Source organism: Desmodus rotundus, chromosome 5 (genome assembly GCF_022682495.2).
Source record: "Desmodus rotundus isolate HL8 chromosome 5, HLdesRot8A.1, whole genome shotgun sequence".
Taxonomy (NCBI): Eukaryota; Metazoa; Chordata; class Mammalia; order Chiroptera; family Phyllostomidae; genus Desmodus; species Desmodus rotundus.
The window spans coordinates 94,591,765-94,613,072 of NC_071391.1; the positions used below are offsets into that span (position 1 = coordinate 94,591,765).

At 38.3% G+C, this 21,308-nt stretch overlaps 1 protein-coding gene across 4 annotated transcripts in view; it reads left to right on the top strand.

Annotated features, from left to right (window-relative positions):
• IL1RL1 (interleukin 1 receptor like 1) overlaps window positions 1-21,308 on the top strand; it is a 70,502-nt gene that overhangs the window by 32,247 nt on the left and 16,947 nt on the right. For 2 of the 4 annotated variants that reach the window (XM_071221509.1, XM_045204793.2), the window contains exons 2-8: window positions 14,377-14,586; window positions 15,124-15,334; window positions 16,353-16,527; window positions 16,621-16,783; window positions 17,301-17,372; window positions 18,821-18,962; window positions 19,046-19,191. In XM_071221509.1, coding sequence (XP_071077610.1) covers window positions 14,526-14,586; window positions 15,124-15,334; window positions 16,353-16,527; window positions 16,621-16,783; window positions 17,301-17,372; window positions 18,821-18,962; window positions 19,046-19,191 — 970 coding nt within the window. In that variant the 5' untranslated portion in view covers window positions 14,377-14,525. Of the gene's footprint in view, window positions 1-9,684; window positions 9,701-14,376; window positions 14,587-15,123; window positions 15,335-16,352; window positions 16,528-16,620; window positions 16,784-17,300; window positions 17,373-18,820; window positions 18,963-19,045; window positions 19,209-21,308 lie in introns of those variants that run through there. The other 2 variants (XM_045204794.2, XM_053925836.1) reach the window with 2 other exon arrangements.

Sequence of the window (21,308 nt, forward strand, 5' to 3'; positions counted from 1 at the left end):
CCTAGAAAACACAATACTACTCTTTGTTTCTATGTATATCATTATTTTAGATACCTTAGATAACTGAAATCATGCAGTATTTGTCCTTCTATGACTATTTATTTCACTTAGCATAATGATCTTAAGGTTTGGGCTGAATAGTATTCCCTTATATGTATATACTACACCTTCTTAGCCACTCATCTTTTGATGGACATTTAGGTTGTTTTTACATCTTGGCTATTGTAAATAGTGCTGCAATGAACACGGGAGTGTTAATGTCTCTTTCAGATCCTGTTTTCAATACTTTTGAGTAAATATCCAGAAGCTGGATTGCTGAATAATATGGTATTGCTACTTTTTAAAAAGAATATATTTATTGATTATGCTATTACAGTTGTCCCATTTCCCCCTCCTCACTCCACTCCATCCTGCCCACCCCCTCCCTCCCACATTCCCCGCCTATAGTTCATGTCCATGGGTCATACTTATAAGTTCTTTGGCTTCTATATTTCCTACACTATTCTTACCCTCCCCCTGTCTATTTTCCACCTATCGTCTATGCTACTTATTCTCTGTCCCTTTCCCCGCTCTCTCCCCCTCCCACTCCCCTGTTGATATCCCTCCATGTGAGCTCCATTTCTGTGGTTCCGTTCCTGTTCTAGTTGTTTGCTTAGTTTGCTTTTGTTTTTGTTTTAGGTGTGGTTGTTAATAACTGTGTGTTTGCTGTCATTCTTACTGTTCCTATTTTTTATCTTCTTTTTCTTAGATAAATTCCTTTCACATTTCATATAATAAGGGCTTGGTGATGATGAAATTCTTTAACTTCACCTTATCTGAGAAGCACTTTATCTTCCCTTCCATTCTAAATGATAGCTTTGCTGGATAGAGCAATCTTGGATGTAGGTCCTTGCCTTTCATGACTTGGAATACTTCTTGCCAGCCCCTTCTTGCCTGTAAGGTCTCTTTTGAGAAATCAGCTGACAGTCTTATGGGAAGTCCTTTGTAGGTAACTGTGTCCTTTTCTCTTGCTGCTTGTAAGATTCTCTCCTTCTGTGTAATCCTGGGTAATGTAATGATGATGTGCCTTGGTGTGTTCCTCCTTGGGTCCAGCTTCTTTGGGACTCTCTGAGCTTCCTGGACTTCCTGGGAGTCTATTTCCTTTGCCAGATTAGGGAAGTTCTCCTTCATTATTTGTTCAAATAAGTTTTCAATTTTTTGTTCTTCCTCTTCTCCTTCTGGCACCCCTATAATTCAGATGTTGGGACGTTTAAAGATGTCCTGGAGGTTTCTAAGCCTCTCCTCATTTTTTTGAATTCTTGTTTCTTCATTCTTTTCTGGTTGGATGTTTCTTTCTTCCTTCTGGTTCACACCGTTGATTTGAGTCCCAGTTTCCTTCCTGTCACTATTGATTCCCTATACATTTTCCTTTATTTCACTTAGCATATCCTTCATTTTTTTCACCTAGTTTTTGACCAAATTCAACCAATTCTGTGAGCTTCTTGATTACCAGTGTTTTGAACTGTGCATCTGATAGGTTGGCTATCTGTTTGCTGCTTAGTTGAATTATTTCTGGAGCTTTGAAGTGTTCTGTCATTTGGGCCACTATTTTTTTTTTGTCTTGGTGTGCCTGTTACATGAAGGGGCTGGGCTTTAGGTGTTCCCTGGGGCAGGGTAACGCTTGCCGCTGGGCTATGATGCTGCGCTGTGATGCTGCGCTGTGACGCTGTACGTGGGGGAGGGGCTGAGAGGGAGTAATGGCGCCCACTCCACTCTCTGCCATATTTCAGTCACTCCCTCTGCTACCCACAATCAAATTGGGCCTCTCTGGTGGTAGTTCCCGAGTGGGTGGGCCTGTGCATGCTCTAGGCCCCTGTGGGTGTCTCCAATGACCTCTCCTGTGAGGCTGGGAGTTTCTCCTGCTGCTGCCCCAACCCCCACGGGTGTTTTCACTCAGATGTTTGAGGCTTTATTTCCCCATGCTGGAACCCTGGGTTGTGTGGTCTGGTTCATCCCAGTTTATCTGTGCGTGAATGTGGAGCCACTGGGTGCTACCCGCTGCTTTGCCTGCCCTGTTCTCTGCCACTCTGAGTCTGGCCCTCTTGGTTTATCTGTGCACGAATGTAGGGCCTCAGGGTCTGCTAGTGGTTGGATTGCCTGCCCCGTTCGTCCCACACTCCGCCAGTCTTGGTCCCCCCAGTGCAATGCGAGTCCTCTCTGCCCCGGCTGCCCATCTCTGCCCCTCCCACCGGTCTGGATGAATGTTTATTTTTTATCTACTTGGTGTCGGACTTCCTTGCCGTTCGATTTTCTGTCAGTTCTTGTTGTGCGAGGAGGCGCAGTGTGTCTACTTATGCCGCCATCTTGGTTTTCCATGGTATTTCTACTTTTAACTTTTTCAGAAAACTTCATACTCTTTTCCATAGTCATTGTGCCATTTTGCATTCTCATCAGAGTGTACAAGGGTTCCCTTTTCTCTACAACCTTGTCAATACTTATCTTATTATTTTTTTTATAATAGCCATCCTGACAGGTATAAGGTAGTATCTCATTGTGGTTTTGATTTACATTTCTCTGATGATATGTGATGATGAGAATTTTATAAATTACCTGTTGTTCACTTGTATATCTTCTTTGGAGAAATTTCTACGTATAAATCCTTTAGCCCATTTTTATGTATGTGCCTTGACTGGAGATGGAACCCATAACCTTGGTGTATCGGGACACACTCTAACCAATTGGTCTACCTGATCAGTAGACCATATTTAAAATTTGGTTATTATTATTAGTATTATTATTGCTATTGAGTTATATGAGGTCCTTATATGTTTGGAAATCAATTCCTTATCAGATATATGGCTTGTAAGTATTTTCTTCCATTTCATAGGTTGTCTTTTTATTCTGTTGATTGTTCCTTTGCTGAACAGAAGCTTTTTAGTTTGATGAAGTTCCACTGTTTATTTTTTTTGTTTTTATCCATTTTCTGATGCTCCTGCTATGCTCCTGAAATAATTGCCAAGACTAACAACATGAGGCTTTTCCCCTATGTTTTCTTTTGGAATTTTTACTGAGGATTGAGCTCAAACATCGGGGAGAATAGAGAATTGGGGTGATGAAGGGGACTTGGGTAAGAGATAGGGAGGTTCCAGCTTGTTTGGGACAAAATTGTCTTTAACACACTTGTAATAACACAGCAGTAACAGCAACAATAATTATTTACTGAGAGTCTGCTATGTTCCAGACCCTGTGCCAAGTGCTTTTCAAACACAATATCCTGCTATTCTTATGATAATTCTGTGAATTAGGGGTGAAATTCAAACCTTGCTGACTCAAATTCTGTGTATTCAACTACTAGTCCATGGTAATGTGGGTGAGAGCTTGGACTCACAACAGTAGAGACTGAATATGAGCATGGGAATGGTTGGGTTGCATTGGTGGAATTGGCTCTGGAGCCATGTGTGGCTCAGCCTCAGGTGAAAAGGGAAGTACACTGATGGAAAAACACAGAATGGAGATGGCATCCACTAAAACATAACTGAGATTTTGGTAAGAGCTTATAAATTCTTCCCAAGGTGGATGGATAACATTTTTTTATTGCTGTTCAAGTACAGTTGTCTCAGTTTACCCCCACCCCCCTCCCACCACTGCCTCCTGCCTCACCCATCCCCACCTCCCACCCTCAATCTTAACCCCCTTTAGCTTTGTTCATCTGTCCTTTATTCATGTTCCTTGATGACCCTTCCCCTATTTTCTCCCCTTATCCACTCTCCCCTCTCCTCTGTCAGTTTGTTCTTCACTTCAATGTCTGTGGTTATATTTTGTTTGTTTTGTTGATTAGGTTCCACTTATAGGTGAGATCATATGGTATTTGTCTGTCACTACCTGGCTTATTTCACTTAGCATAATATCTTTGAATTTCAACAACCGCAGACCTTACCCAAGATCACTTGTGTCTTTTGACAACTTCCTTAAGCACAATTTAAGTGGATATTGAGTGCCCATTTGAGCTCACTCTAAGCTGGGAATCTAGACTTCTCTACACCTTCTCTCAGAGACCTTGTAATAAAAACAATGAAGGGACTGAGGGTTGAGTCACGATGCATGGGAGCCTCCACCATCTTGGCCCCACTAAACACAACCAAGGCTCCCAGGATGGCAACTTATCCATGTAGACAGAGAACAGGATGATCCCAAAGCACCTCAGGGTTCTGGATGCTCTCCCCACTCCTCGCTGTCTCTGATCACCTCCAGGATAAATCAGCACTTTCTAGAATCTTCTTCACCCTGGGTCCTTAGTTGGTCAGAAAATATCAGCTACTCTCTGTTGGAAGATTGTCTTACTCTACACTGGTATCTGAATGTCCTCAGTTCACCATCTGAGCTGGAATCTTAAACTTTAAATAAAATCACAGAGTCTCTGGACTCCCACATTCAGGAGAGATGAGTTTTCTTGGGTTTACTACTCATGATGAGCATGGAGGTAAAGACAGAGACTTCAGTTCTGAATTCTGAGCAAAACTCTAAAAGATTCTGGGATGGAATGTTCAAAATAGCTTCATCCTCATTTCAATTAATTTGAGCATTTTTTCCTGGAAACTTAAGCATTTTCCTTCCAACAAGTCTGTGTTAGATCATTGCTGACATAAACACCAATTTTCAAAAGACATGAGAGAAGTTACTTGTAGTGTAATTTTATAGTAAATTAGCTTCCATGCAAAGTGATTAATCTTTTGAAAATGTGGTATACATTAAGCTTCATAAAACTAAGACATTCTTAAATCATGGTAACCAAACATATGACCTTAGAGTGGGTTTACAGTATTTGAACAAATTAGAGGTTTAATTCAAACATGTCTCCTTTTGGTTTTTCATTTTCCTCTGTTCTTTAGGATGTGCTTGTTGCTACTTTAATTATCCTCCTTTTTTAGTCTGTCAGTAATGGTTTGTGCCTTGTGCCTCTGGCCTCAGGGTCAAATCCCAGGCTTACTCATCCATCTCCTATTTCTATTTTCACCTTTATAATTAAATCATCCTTACATCTAACTTTACTGTAAACAAAAGGATTCAATTAAGTGAAAATATATTTAGAGAGGAAATTAATTAATTCTCATGCTATGGAACAATAGACTATTCATTAATTTTTTGATTCAAAAGGTATTTAATTGAGGACCTCCCCTGGGGATACATAAGCAAACAAAACAAAATATGTATGTGATGCATAAGTCAAGCATTTAGTATGTTAGAAGGTTATCAAAGCCATGGAAAAATAGAGCAGGGTACAGGAATTTGGGAGTGTAACCTCATTTGAGGGGGAGTGGAGACCTCATGAAACAGGAGGTAATGGAGAGAGACAGACAGATGCTGTACAGATGAAGAGAATCCCAGACAGAACGTAGAGCTGGTACCAGTGCTCTGAGGTAGGGGAAGCTTGGGATGTGTGGGGAAGAGGGAGGAGAAAAGTGTACATGGAATGGAATGAGGATGGAGGGCATAGAAGGACCTAAATAATAGATGAGGGGTGGCGGACCATGAGGGGTTTTGTCCATCATATAGAATTGGCTTCTATTGAGTAAAAAGTGAGTTTTGATCAGAGGAATGATTAAAAAGGATCTTCCTAGTTTCTTCTTTGAAAATAGATTATAGGGGGCAAGAGAAGAACCAAAGAGACAAATTCAGAGGCTATGGCAATAATCCAGGCAGGAGATGGTGGTGGATTGGATCTGTAGTGAGGATTACAGCAAGTGGTCACATGCTTGGGTTCTGAATATATTTGGAAGTAGATTCAATGGGACTTGCTGAAGGATCGAATTAGATATACTGGAGAGAAGAGGTGTAAGAATATCTTTATGGGTTTTGATCTGTGTAGCTGTAAAGATGGAGTTGCCATCAACCAACATGGTAAGGGCTATTGGAAGAGCAGTTTTTTTATGGGAAGAACAGGAATTTTGAGAAGTCTAGAATACAGACAAGTGGAAGGAAGTGTCAAGTAGACAAGGAATATCTGAGTCTAAAGTTAGAAGGAAGAGTCTGGACAGCAGGTTTAACTCTGATAGTGAAATCAGCATATGGATGATGTTTAAAACCAGGAAACTGGATGACATCACATGGGGAATGAGTGTAGACACACAAGAAATTCAAAGACCGAACTATGAAGTGGTGGGGGAAAAAGGAGATATGAAGAACAGCCAGTGGGGTTTTGAAGAGAGATGGCAGAGAAATTGCTCAACTGTGACAGCAGCTGCTCAGAGCTCAACGTAAGGTCAAGATTGAGGACTGACATAAGCTTTAGCAGTTGCATGGAAGCAACTGGTGACACTCACAGCAACATAATACCATTACAATCTTAACTAGTTATTAACACATTGAAGTTTAAAGGAACAAGTAATGCAGTGTTCCCAAAGTGGATTCAGAATCTATAAAATTGTTTGTAAAATAATCAAGCAAACAAAGAAGAAAAAAAAATGAAAGAAAAGATTGTAAGTTAAGAACTTATTTTAACTCATGCTAAATTCTTAACATTTCTGTAGTGTTTTATATAGACAGATACAAATTTATCTTTTAGGAAAAGATGAATACCTCTCCCCAGGGAAGTTTTGTAGGGAAAACAAGAAGTTCTCTTTTGTACTCTTGTGGTGTATCTTTTCACTCTTGAAGATTTCATCTAGTTCTGGGGGTTTAATTTCCTCTGTCTTACTATGTATGTCTCCTGAACTTCAGAAGTAAATATCCCACTGATGACTTGACATCTCCTGTTGTATGTCTAACAGACATATCAAGCTGAATATGTCCAAAATGATCTAATCTTACTCCAAAAACTGTTCCACCTCTAATATCCCCATCTCAGTAAATAACAATCCCCTTTGCCCAGTTTCTCAGGCCAAAACTTTGGAGTCTTTGATTGCTCTTTGATTGCTCTGTCTCTCATACCCTATGTCTTATTCATCAAGAAATCCTATCAGCAATACCTTAAATTATATCTAAAGTCCAGCCTGTCTCACCACCTGCACTTCCATACCCTTGTCCAAGTCACCATCTCTTTCACCTGGATGAACGCATAGCATCCTAACTTGTTTTCCTTCTTTATCTGTTGTCCTCCTGAAAAATATTTTCAACACGCAGAGTGTTCTTGCTTAAACCTACATCAGGCCATGCCATTCATTGGCTTGAACCCCTCTAGTGTTTTCCATCTCACAGAAAAAATGGCAAAGTGCTTAATATGACTCATGAAGCCATGCATGATTTGGTCACCAAATGTCTCCGACCTGCTTTTTGTTCTCCGCTATTTCTCATTTCACTGAAGCCACGTGACACCCTGCTGCTCTTTAAACACACCAGGAATGCTTCTGCTTTAGGGCCTCCATACTGTCTTCCCATTCTGCCTGGGCTGTGCTTTGGCTGATTATTAAATACTACCTTTCTAATAAGCTGTCCCAGGTCACCTACATAAAAGTGTACCTCTCCAACTCTGCTTTCTTCCTTTTTCTGTTTTCTTTGCATCTCTAATTATATCATCATCTAAATATTTTATAAATATTTTAAATTTATTTGTGTTTTAATATCCTTCTTTTCCACTAAGCTATAAATTGCACATTAGAGGTGTTTTTGTCTTTGTTGTTCTGTTTGGTACATTGGTGTATCCCCAGGATCTAAAACATTGATGGACACCTAAGAAAAAAGTCCTCATTGGATGTTTGGGTTCAGCATTTGGCTCTTATATGGCCAGTTGATGCAGAATTGATATGTACAATGATACTGGTTATCAAAACCCTAAAATATTTTCTTACTGATGAGTCAATAGCCCCTACCTCAGGAGCTCCCAATATCCTCCACTGCCTTTCCTTTGGACTTCTTCACAATGCAGAAACTGCAGGATCAGGCCCGGCTCTCTGGCAGTGGCTGGTGTCCTTATACATGGCCAATGCCTATGTTGTGTTGCTTCTTTCAAGTATTTCAGGTGTCATATTTGCTCTCAGAAAAAACTACAAAAGGCTGGCTGATTGCTTTTGGTCTCAGAGGCAACAACTGAAATCAATTCAGAGGGACAATTATCAAAAATTTTTTTTGAAAAAACAGACTGAACAACTTGTACTGGACAACTTATTCTCAGAATCATTTACAAAAATAACTGACAGTGTCTTCTAGATTATTTGTTATGGAAAGTTTGATGATAAAATATTGACAAGGCCTCTAGTGGAGATTTCTCATGTTATCTCGTAAATGAATCTGGGTCTCTTGAATGAGATTTGATGATTCTATCACTCATGTAATCACCATCCCAATCAACATAGAAAATATTTCTTCTTCTAAGAAAGTTTCTCTCTACTCGCTTCCAATCAAATTCCCACAATCTCAGCTACACATGTGATTTTTCCAGCATGATAATTGCATTATCCTGTCACTGGACTTGTGTAAGTGTAATATGCAGTTATGTACTCTTCTGTGTTTTGTTTCTTTTTCTGAGCATAACTTTTTGGAGAGGAGAGGCAGGGCTTTATTAAGGTTTTATTTGCAACATGCCAAAACATATTGCACATGATATTTTTGAGAAGTTTTCATGTTATATCAACAATTCCTTTCTTTTTATTGCTGAGCAGTTTTCAATGACATGTCTTAATGCATTCTCCTGTTGATAGACATTTGGATTGTTTTCTGTTTTTAGAACTATGAATATAGCATTTATGAACATTCTTTATACATGTTTTGTGGACATGTGCTTTTAATTCTATCAGATAAATCCTAGAAGTGGAATTGTTAAGTGACAGAATAGATGTTCTATAACTTTTTATTTTGCTTATCTAAATGTACATGAATATAATGAACACATTTTAAGTATACAATTCAATACAGTTTGACAAATATATACCTTATGAAACCATCTTTTCAATTAAAATATCATCCCATAAATTTATCTTATCTTTCTCTTCAGTTAATTGACCCACTTAATCATCTGTCCCAAGTGATCACTCAGCATAATGTTTCTGAAATTCATCCATGTTTCATGAACCAGTGTTTCCTTTTTTATTGATGATTAGCATTTCATAGTATGAATATAAATTAGTTTATCCATTTATGTGGTAATGGTCATCAAGCTTCTGTGAACATTTGTGTACAAGTGTTTTTGTGAGCGTATGGTTTTATTTCTTTTGGGTAAATCCTTAGGAGAAGAATTCCTGGGCCACATAGTAAGTATTTATCAGAAACTGCCAACTATTTTCCTAAGTTGTTTATCATTTTACACTCCCACCTGTAACATAGGGAGTTCTAGTTGTTTCACATCCTCATCAACACCTGGTATTGTAAGTCTTTATAATTTTAGTCATGAAGTAGAATCACACTGTGATTTTAATTATTTGCATTTCTTTAGTGACTAATATATTTGAGCATCTTTTTCATGTATTGCTTGGCTATTGATATATTTTTGTTTGTGAAATCTCAGTTTAAGTTTATTTCATTATTTAATTAAGCAATTTCGTCTTTGTGATATTATGTTAAGAGTTATTTATTAATTATAGATACATAGCTTTCATCAGATGTATGAATTTGAAGAATTTTGTCTGAGTCTGTGTCTTGGCCTATTCAAATTTCAATTATATTTTTTGAGGACCAGAAGTTCTTAATTTTGATGAAGTCCAAGTTATTTCTTTTCCTTTTATGATTAGTGACTTTGTATCCAGTCTAAGAAATATTTGTCCTACTTCAAGTTATAAAGATTTTCTACTATGTAAGTTACTATATATATAATCCATTTTGATTTTACTTTTTTGTATATAATGAGATAAAGATATTTTTTCATATATATAGCCAGTTTTTCCATCATCATGTGTTGAAAACACTTTGTTTTCCCCATAGACTTACATCGATACAATTATAAAAAAAGCAATTTATTGCCTATGTTTGAGCCTATTTCTATACTTCTGATCCTTTGATTTATATGTTGATCTTTATGTCAATACAACCTTAGTTTCAATATTGTAATTTTATGTTAAGTCTTAAAGTCATGTTTTGTAAGTTCTCCAATTTTGTTCTTATTTTTAAGCTATTCTAAGTACATTGATTTTCCATGTAACTTTTATAATTCTCACAGAAATTATAGATGATGATTCTAATACTGGAAAAATAAAGACTGAACTGATCAAGACTAATTAAGATGTGCAGGAACTAAATGCAAGGTGTCAAATGCAGACCACAGCAATAGATGCTATGGAATTTGTATGGGAGAGATTATCTGGGTCACAAAAAATTAGTCTCAAAGGGGTTTTAGTTATAATTTAGTCATTTCACATATGCAAACACTTAAGACTGATGGCTGGTTTTTTTGTGGCCATCACTCCTTTTTCTCCCTCCCGTCTGTCCTCAGTCCATAGCACTCATTCTGATCTACTTGATGCTCACTTTCTTGGCCCCCAAATTTTCCATGGGGCCTTTCAATGGTGACTTAGGCCTCATCTTACCATAAGGTAGAACAGAAGAGACAGGGTTTTAAGAGAGAGATGTAAAAGCATGGTAGAAGATACATGGCATCTCTTCAGGTCCATATATAAAACCTTTTTTTTTCAGGCCAATAACTCTAACACCTAATCAGTTGTAATGGTTCATTCAACAAACCTTTTTGAGCAACTACTTGGTGTAGCCACTGTTTTAGGCATATGTGTTATATCACTGGATAAACTGACTAAAATATCTTTTCTTTTGGAGCTCATACTTAGGGAAAACAGAATATAAACAATAAGCAAATGGCATAAGTAGAATGTTAGGAGGTTATGAGTGCTCTAGAAAAAACAGAGCAAGGCAAGAAGAGATGGAATGTGGGAGGGGACATTACAATATAAAATGTATTGGTAAGACACTCAAACAAATACTTGTATGCCAACATCTATAGCAGAACTATTCACAATAGTCAAAGGTATAAGCAACCCAAATGTCCATTAATGGATGAATAAGTAAACAAATTAGTATATACATATACCATAATGTCACTCAACCATCAAAGTAGTAAAGTACTGATACATGTTTCAACATGGGAAAACCTTGAAAACACTATGTTAGTTTTCCGGCCAAGATGGAGGTATAGGTAGACACACTGTGCCTCCTCCTATAACCAAAAGAAGGACAACAACAATTTAAAAACAAAAAACAACCAGAACTGACAGAAAATCAAACTGTATAGAAGTCCCACAACCAAGGAGATAAAGAAGAAACATTCATGCAGACCAGTAGGAGGGGCAGAGACCAGCAGCAGGGGTGAAGAGAACTCGCAGCAAGGTGGTGGCTGGCGGACCCAGTCAGGTGGCGGATTGTGGAGCGGGGCAGGCCAGGCTGTAACTAGCAGACCCCACAAGGTGGTGGCTGGTAGCCCCAGCAGCCCCACATTTGTGCATAGATAAACCAGGAGAAACAGCAGGGGAACAAAGCAGACCAAGCAACCCAGGGCTCCAGTGTGGGGAAATAAAGCCTCAAACCTCTGATTGAAAACACCTGTGGGGGTTGAGGCGGCAGTGGGAGAGACTCCCAGACTCACGGGAGAGTTTGGTGCAGAGACCCACAGGGGCCTAGAGCGTGCACAAGCCCACACACTTGAGAATCAGCACCAGAGGGTCCCAATTTATTTGTGGGTAGCGAAGGGAGTGACTGAAAATGGGCAGAGAGTGGAGTGAGCACCATTGCTCCCTCTCGGCCCCTCCCCCATGTATAGCGTCACAGCTCAGCGACCAGCATTACCACGCCTGGTGACCACTTAAGGCTCTGCACCTTTATGTAACAGGTGTGCCAAGACAAAAAAAAAAAAAAAAGATTCAAATGAAAGAAGAGATCAAAGCTCCAGAACAAATACAACTAAGCAACGAAGAGATAGCCAACCTATCAGATGCACAGTTCAAAACACTGGTAATGAGGAAGCTCACAGAACTGGTTGAATTTGGTCGCAAATTAGATGAAAAAATGAAGGCTATGCTAAGAGAAACAAAGGAAAATGTACAGGGAACCAATACTGATGGGAAGGAAACTGGGACTCAAATCAATGGTGTGCACCAGAAGGAAGAAAGAAACATCCAACCAGAAAAGAATGAAGAAACAAGAATTCAAAAAAATGAGGAGAGGCTTAGGAACCTCCAGGACATCTTTAAACATTCCAACATCCGAATTATAGGGGTACCAGAAGGAGAAGAAGAAGAACAAAAAATTGAAAACTTATTTGACCACTCAGCCATCCTGACAAGCTCGAAATTGAAAACTTATTTGAACAAATAATGAAGGAGAACTTCCCTAATCTGGCAAAGGAAATAGGCTTCCAGGAAGTCCAGGAAGCTCAGAGAGTCCCAAAGAAGCTGGACCCAAGGAGGAACACACCAAGGCACATCATCATTACATTACCCAGGATTACACAGAAGGAGAGAATCTTACAAGCAGCAAGAGAAAAGGACACAGTTACCTACAAAGGAGCTCCCATAAGACTGTCTGCTGATTTCTCAACAGAGACCTTACAGGCAAGAAGGGGCTGGAAAGAAGTATTTGAAGTCATGAAAGGCAAGGACCTATATCCAAGATTACTCTATCCAGCAAAGCTATCATTTAGAATGGAAGGGCAGATAACAGTGCTTCCCAGACAAGGTCAAGTTAAAGGAATTCATCATCACCAAGCCCTTATTATATGAAATGTGAAAGGAATTTATCTAAGAAAAAGAAGATAAAAAATAGGAACAGTAAAATGACAGCAAACTCACAGTTATTAACAACCACACCTAAAACAAAAACAAAAGCAAACTAAGCAAACAACTAGAAGAGGAACAGAACCACAGAAATGGAGATCACATGGAGGGTTATCAACAGGGGAGTGGGAGGTGGAGAGAGGGGGGAGAATAAGTAGCATAAGTGGTAGTTAGAAAATAGACAGGGGGAGAGTAAGAATAGTATAGAAATGTAAAAGCCAAAGAACTTGTATGTATGACCCATGGACATGAACTATAGGAGGGGAATGTGGGAGGGAGGGGGTGGGCAGGATGGAGTGAAGGGGGGGATGGGACAACTGTAATAGCATAATCGATAAATATGTTTTTAAAAAAGAAAACACTATGTTAATAAATGAAGTAAATCAGATGCAAAAGGCACCTATTATGTGAGTCCATATATATGGGATTTTCAAAAAAGGTAAATCCATAGAGACACAAAGCAGATTGTGGTTGTTAGGGTACAGGGGAAAGAAGAAATGGGGAAGTGACTACTAATTGGTATGGGGTTTTATTTGGGGTGATGAAAATGTTTTGGAACTAGATAGAGGTGGTAATTGCACAACATCATGAATGTACTAAATGCCACTGAATTGTCAGTTTAAAATAGTTATTTTTATGTTATGTAAATTTTTCACCTCAATAAAAAATATCAGAAGCAAAAACAGTAAAGACAATTATGTAATCGGAGCAGTCACTTTGAGGAGGTGAAAGGGGTCACCCTGTGGCTACCTGGAAGAAGCCATGCAAACAGAAGAAAGAGCAAAAGCAAAGAAGGACTGGGTCTGGTGCATCTAATGATTGGCAAGGAGAACTCAGGATTGTGGAGGAGGAGTCAGAGAGGTGATGGCTGGCCTCAGCTTTCAAGGGCCTCATAGATACTGTATAGGGTGTTGGCATTTCTTTTGGGTGAGATGGAAGGACATTGGGGGCTTATATGATATGACCTGGATTTTAACAGCATATCTAGACCCTCTGTATTCAGAAGAGTCTGAAGAGAAGCAGCAGTAGAAGCAGTGAAAAAATTATTAAAATCCAGGAGAGAGATGATGGTGACTCAGGCAAAAAAGGTGGCAATGCAGTTGGAGAGAAGAAGTTGTAGGTAGGATGTATTTTAAAGGTGAAACCCATAGGATTTTGCATGTCAGATATCTGAGGAAGAGGAGTCAACTGTGTATGGAGAGTTTTGACTTGACCAGCTGGAAGGATGGCATTGTCACCATTCAGATAAGAAAGACTGGGAGAAGCTGCTTTCTTGGGGGGCAAGGGATGGAGATTTGCAGGAGATCAGAAGTTTGGTTCTGGAGGCATGAAGTCTTTGTTAATTCTAGTTAGTTCTTGAATATGTACCAGTTTCTTCTAGTTTTTGAAAGGAAGAATTGGATGAGGCTCAAAGGTGGATGGAGGGAAGGAGCTGAGAGATGAGTACTCCTAGTTGTTGGAGTGTGGCAAAGAAGAATAAAAAAACATATCCTTTGCCCAGGGTGACGCAATGAATTTTCCTGAGGCCTGGACCAGGCCGTCTGATGCCTCACACAGGATCTGAAACCTGCTGTTATAAATATTATGCACAATAAGCAACCGTTGAATGATTAATTCTCCTGAGTGTTATTAAGCAAGTCAAATTCATGGTTATAAACATCTTGCTTATGATTCTGCATGTTTTATTTTTCAGTAGAGACACTGACAGACCTTTCCAATGATAAATCTTAAATAGCGCCATCAACCTCTTTGGAGAGACCTTCACTGTCATATGTCACAGAGCCGACTTGAATAATATCAACAATCAGTTGCCAACACTTGCTTTAGACCCAAAAACTGAGAATGAAACTCTGGGTCTTGGCAATTCTAACAGTTCTTATACATTTCACAGTTGCTACATTTAGTAAGTATTGCTTCTCAACTATAATTTAAATTTTTTTAAATTAAGTAATTTCAAAAACATGTATTTGGTTTTAAACAGTTTGTTTTCAGTTGTTCCAGTTGAACTGTAACCTGGAAAAATCACTTATGCTCTACAGTCATTCTCCATCACAAATCTAAGAAAATAAATCCCTGATAAATATATCCTAATTTTAGTTTTATATATTCAAATATTTCAAAATTTAACAGGGTGACTGCACATAAGAGGCATTGTAAGGAGTTGTTGATTGACAACATACTTTGTATAGTTAGACATGGCTGCTTTTCCACTTGGAGCAGTTTGGGGGATCTGGATCCAAATTAGTTCACTAATCTGCGGTACCCATTAGAACATTTCATACAAGATCTTAATCATTTACTTATTCTTTTCAGTTGAAATATCACAAAGTATTGCCCATTTCTCAATTTAATCCTAGAGAGGAATATCCTAGAATATAGGAACTGTAATCTTTATATGATCATTTCAGGGTCATATTCATGTATTTTTTTTTATTTGCAGACAAGTCATCCTGGGGCCTGGAAAATGAGGCTTTAATTGTGAGGTGTCCTAGACAAGAAAGATCTCGATACCCTGTAGTATGGTATTACTCAAAAGCCAACAAAAGTGTTACCACTCAGAAAGAAAGTCGTGTATTTGCCTCAAGGGAACGTCTTAAGCTTCTCCCAGCCAAAGTTGAGGATTCTGGAATTTATACTTGCATTATTCAAAGGTAGTATTTGCTACCATAATCTTTAGACTTTCTCTCTTTTCTGTAAGAGGTGATCATCTGAGCTACCCTCACTTTCCTTCCCTTTCTTAGACTTCTCTGGTACCATTGAATTTACGAAGTGATTTGAACAAAAGAGTACTTCTAGGGACACCATCAGGTTGGGGTGTAGGTGATTATGAACTAACTATTTGAATGGATAACTGCAGGGATTCATTTGTAGCCCAGTTAGAAGAGACCTAGTTTTCCTAGTGACCAAGAAAACTGAGACCAGTCACCCAGTTTTGGCTGGAAGTGAGAATTAAGCGGCACAAAGAACAGTAACCTATGCCCTGGGCATCAAGGAGGCCTATGGTTGGTGCAAAAGAGTAATTACCAGTGCCTTACATCTGAGAAGTCAGCTAAAGAAGGTTGTGTGAGATTGCATGCCTATAAATTACTCTACATAAAAACTGTTAAATGTTTTGATTTTGTACCTGTGTTTGGTACATAGAAAATGTCAGATGAACTACATAAAAAGGCAAGATGTGTATAATTAGGTGCCTATGTTCTTAGGTCAGACAAGTTTCAGTTTGAAATTCATGCTGTCACTAGTTAGCTGTGTGATGCCTGCAAGCTACTTCTGTGTCCCTCAATTTCCTCATCTGTAAACTTCATATATTAATATAACTCAGTTCAAATCATTGTGGGAATAAATGAGGTATTGTTAATATCATGAATGGTACATAGTGAATTCTCTATAAATACTAATTATCTTTATTATATTGGGTTATTGGCATTACAGCAGATAGAGTGTATGAAGAAATGGTGAGGGAGTCTTTTTTAGGGCTGTTGTAAGGGTTATGTTTTATCTCAAGTGTAACAAAAGTATTTAAAACCCTAGATTTTAATGATCATTTTTAAATGAGACAAAACCACTATCATTTTACAGAGAAAAACAATAATTAGTAAAAGCTAGATTTGGATAAAGTTATTGCATAATGCTAAGTAACTTTCAAAAAATTGTTTGACTTTTTAATAGTCCCACCTTCATTAAGACTGGATATGTGAATGTCACTATATATAAAAAACAACCAGATTGCAATATTCCAGATGACATGATATATTCAACCACCTCTGGATCAGAAAAAAATTCTAAAATATTTTGTCCTACCATTGACCTCTACAATTGGACAACACCTGTCGAGTGGTTTAAGGTAGAAGAAATTTGGAGAAAATAAATGAAAATTACACAAAATAGATGGAAGTAAAGAATTACTGAAAGTGGCATGGCATTTTTTAAATTTCAGAATTGTAAAGCTCTTCAAGGATCAAGGTACTACACACATGAGACATATTTGCTTATTGACAATGCAACTAGCAAGGACACAGGTGATTATACATGCAGATTTATGCACAATGAAAATGGAGCCAGTTACAATGTGACAGCAACCAGATCATTCACAGTTCATGGTAAGCTACTGAATTTAACAAAATACAATATTTGCTAAAAGATAAGGTGGAAGGAGTAGGGCTCTTCTTGTTGATTTTCCTATATTTCATCCTCCTGCCAATAGTTCCTCCTTCTTCATTTTTTTGTCACATTCTCTACTATGATCACTATCAAAATTTAAGAAATTTTAGAGGGAGGTTGTGCAGTCTATCCAAAAGCTTGTATTCTTTCTTTTTTGACCTAATTTTTCAAAGATACTGTGATCTGAATACTAACAACTTTTTTGACTGTCAGACAACTCTTTGAAGAGCAAGATTAACTTCCTATTTCTCGGCAAAGATTCTGTAAATAGAAAAAAGTCTGTTTAATCTCTACTATAACTCACTGGTTTAGAACTGGTGTGTTGTCATTGTCATTGTCAGAAAATTTGAGAAACATTGTTATGAAATAGGATAGAAATATGAAAATAAGTTTTACATTGATGCTCATCCAAATGCTGTTCTGATATTTATATTCTCCATTTGTTTTTTATTTAAGAGGAGAAAAGCTTTTCTTTGTTTCCAGTAATTATAGCACCACCACAAAATGAAACAAAGGATGTGGAAATCGGTAAGAAAACTTTAAGAATGCTGTTAATGTTGCCTGGAAAATACTTCCCTCTGACCTCTGGTCTGAATTCCCCAAGTAGAGGTCAGGCAATGATAGTGGATCTTGAGAGTTCAATGAGATGTCAAGGGTAGAAACACTTGCCTTGGGTACTTGCACATTTCAGGAATATGTGGTCACAGCAATACACAGCATTTACACTTGTATTGCACTTTGTAACTCATGTGCTATTGTCACTTCTATCCAGGAGGTAGAAATTGTTCCCACTTTAAGCTTGTGGATACTTAGGCTCAGACAGGATGGATGAGATGCCCAAGGTTGTAAATAATCAGTGACAGAAGGATGAGAATCCAGACTTTCTGACTCTATCCACCTCTTCCTTTCCTGGTTCCTCACTAAAGGTGGGATACAATTCAAAGATTTAGCATGTGGAACGTACTCTCATGACCTGGTCTTCACCTGCAATTTGGCCAATGTGCAACTGTTAACCCACATGCTCCATGTTGCCATCACACTGACCATCTCATGGCATTTCCACATTCTTGCCTGCTTTTGCCGAAGTTGTTCCCCCTTCCCTTCCCTCAACACTCAGTGCAAATATCACCTCCTCTGTGAAATCCCTCCATGCCACCCTCCTTCACTGCTCGAGAGTATGATCAGAGCCTCTTCTTTATTGAAGTCCACCATATATACCTGTGCAGTGTGGCAGTCCTGTTCCCTACAATAATTTCTTCTCCTATGTTTCCACGTCACTTGTCAATCTTTCTACCAGTACGTGAGAATATCTTGTGTTCGAATTGTTAATGTTTATACCCTTGTCCCCTTTGGAGAGATGCTGAGCTCCTTATCCCACTTCAGACATCCAATTGTAGACTGGGGAGCTCAGGGCTCACAAGGGGGTGGCTCAATGCACATACCTGTGCTTCCAGCTGCAGGAAAGCAGCCCCGTACTTTGGGTTGGAAAGAAGCAAGTCTCAAGGTAGAGGAATGGGAAGAGAGAAGGAGGGCTCTTGCTGGACAATTAAGTACTGGGATGGTAGCCTGGTCAGGGAAAACAGTTTTACCTGTTAGAAAGAGATGAAGAGTATTCAAAAGGAGGAGAAATGTGTGAAGGAGAGCAGTTAAAAAGAAATTCTAATTTATAATAAAGGGAAATACCACATTTTAATGTGGGATTGGTGAAGCATGAGTCATTTGTCTCTTTGGTTTCCTCTTCCAGTGAGAATGGAGAGAGGAACTGAGCTTCAAATGTAATTGTGAGTGAAATAAAGATAATGGGGGAGGGGAGGAGGCAAGAAAAAGGCATACAAAGGTGAAGGTGCTAAAAATGGGGAAGGGAAACAATAATCAATTCCTAGCACACACTAGGTAATCAACAATTATTTTGCATTAAATTAAATACTATTTGAAGAACTTAATTTTATTGGTGAATTTCTTTACTTCTCATCCAGGAAAAACAGCAAATATTATTTGCTCTGCTTGCTTTGGGAAAGGCTCTCAGCTTACATCTGCCGTCATGTGGCAGGTTAATGGAAGCACAATTGGGAACTTTGGTGAAGCAAGAATTCGAGAGGAGCAAGAGCAAAATCAAAGGTATTTTCACACTGAAATTAAAACACCTCCCACACAATTGCAACTGCTGAGTAAGCACTGAAAGTAACCAGTTGCCATCTTAGTTCTAGCAATGAGCTGACTTGTCGAAGTACCATTTTAAGAATAGCTGGTGTAAGAGAAGAGGATTTATTGCTGAAGTATGACTGTCTGGCCAGGAATTTTCATGGCTCCAGAAGGCACACCATAAGACTAAGGAGGAAAAAGCCAAGTAAGGAGTGTTTCTGAGACTTTGGTCACCTGAGTTCCTTGTATGAGCTGTAAGCCAAAATCATTTTCTTAGAGAATGAGATGTTGCATTGTGGTTCCAGGAGGATACATCAAAACAAAGGAAGTGGACCAACAAATAAAATCTGCTTCTCCTCTTGAGAACACTGGCATTCTGCAGTAAGGTCTCCTCAGACTGTTTCTGTTTGTCTGTTTGCCTCACTCTTGCTTTACTTCTTTCTTCTACTTCTCCCCTCTCCTGCCCTCCTTCTCTTCCTCCTCCTCCTTCTCTTGTTCTCCCCTCCCAATCCTCTTGCTGGTTCCTCTTTAACATCCATCTGCTTCCTTGGTTATCCTTTTGCTTTCTCATTTCATTAGACCTCTCTGTCTCATTGTATGTTAAAGAGAACACACCAACAGCAAACTGTGGACATGTTCTTTTGTTACTTTTTATAATAACACATTATTAACATGGTTCCTATTATAATTTTTGTCATAAAACACACATATTTTGTTAGTGAGACTGGCAAAGTGAATGGAAGGATGAAATGTTTAATTTCTGCCCATTCCAGTGAGAAAATCTGATTCCTATGCACTGCTAACATTTTCATGTTAGAAATGTTCTCTGGTTAGCTATGGATTGGAACTGTTTTCATGTTAGATGTAGTCAGTGATTTTGTTCATTCTAGTTTATTTATATTTGGTATTTTTCACTTGTTTTTCTTCAGATCAACATAGTTACAGTAGTGTTTCAACAGCTGTGTAAATTAAACAAATTTTTGCTACTGTTGTATTGTCACAATGAATTCCTTTATTTCTAATCATAGAATAAAAGAAATTATAGCATTGTCTTTAATTTTAGAAACAAAAACTTAAAAAGCCTATATCTCCATATTACTAAATATTATTCAATAAGTATTTGATACTCATAATGATATTACACATTTATTTATTGTTTCCTATGTACCAGGACCTAATTATTTTCCATTGAATTTCTTATTTTTTAAAAAAATCAATACTCCATGAGAAAGAGACTGTTACTATCATCTAACTTTAAGGAGGAGGAATTTAGGGCAAAGAGAGGTTGAACAAGTTGCCAAATATTACAGTTATAAAGGCAAGATTCAAACAGAGGCAGTGTTTTCCTGTTTATAAGCACTTTCAGAAAGTATTTAGTGTTCAGTCATCATGTAAAAAATTATTTATACATGTATAAAGCCATTAACATTTACGAAGATATTGAATTTCAACTTCCTTCAATGTCTTGGATTAACTTCTTTCCTTCATTTGAAAATAACCAGCCACGTCCATAGTTACTTCACAACAATCTCCACAAGAAGTGTAGATTTCCAGGATGCATCCAGATAGGAGTTTTTGAAAAAGTGAGCTGAGGAGGAATCCTGTTGAAATAATGTTCTTAGGGAGTATTTAGCATTTAAACTGATGACAGTGCAGACAGTAATCTCTCTGTCAATCTGCCACGGCCCCCTCCCCCCGCACCTTCCAGCTTTGAATTGCATCACCTTGGCCATTCTTGATCTCATAGTGCTGCATACTCAGGAAGCTGAAGATCAATTGGAGAAATTTTTAACATCTCCAGTACTTTTCTACCTGAAACCTGGGAGCTCATGTTTTGAGATTTGAGATCAAAATCAAAAGACAACAATATAACCAATTCTCATTTGAGATTCTTCTCATGTGCATCATTAAGCAGAACTATTTGTAAAATATGGTAGGAGTTCTAAAGAACCAAGTAAACTTAAAACAGCCAAAAATACTATTAATGAACTCAGTTCTTATGTTCAATTTGTATTGCAATACGTACCTGTTACAAGTTCTTGAAGATGGGGAATATCTTGCATATGTACTTTGTGAAGGAATGAGCACAGGATAAATTTCAGTGATGGCTAAAGAATGTTCACCATAGAGAAGGAAGGTGTATGTGTGGGACTGGAATCTGGCAATTTGACTTCTCCGTCAGATAGCTTTAGAGGCTTAAATGGCTCCTGTTTCTTCTCAACTTCCCCAGGTCACCAACTCCAGATTCAACAAGTCCCCAAGACTTGTTAATTCTTTCTCCTTAGTGCCCCCAATATTGGGCTTGTCCATTCCTTTCTCATT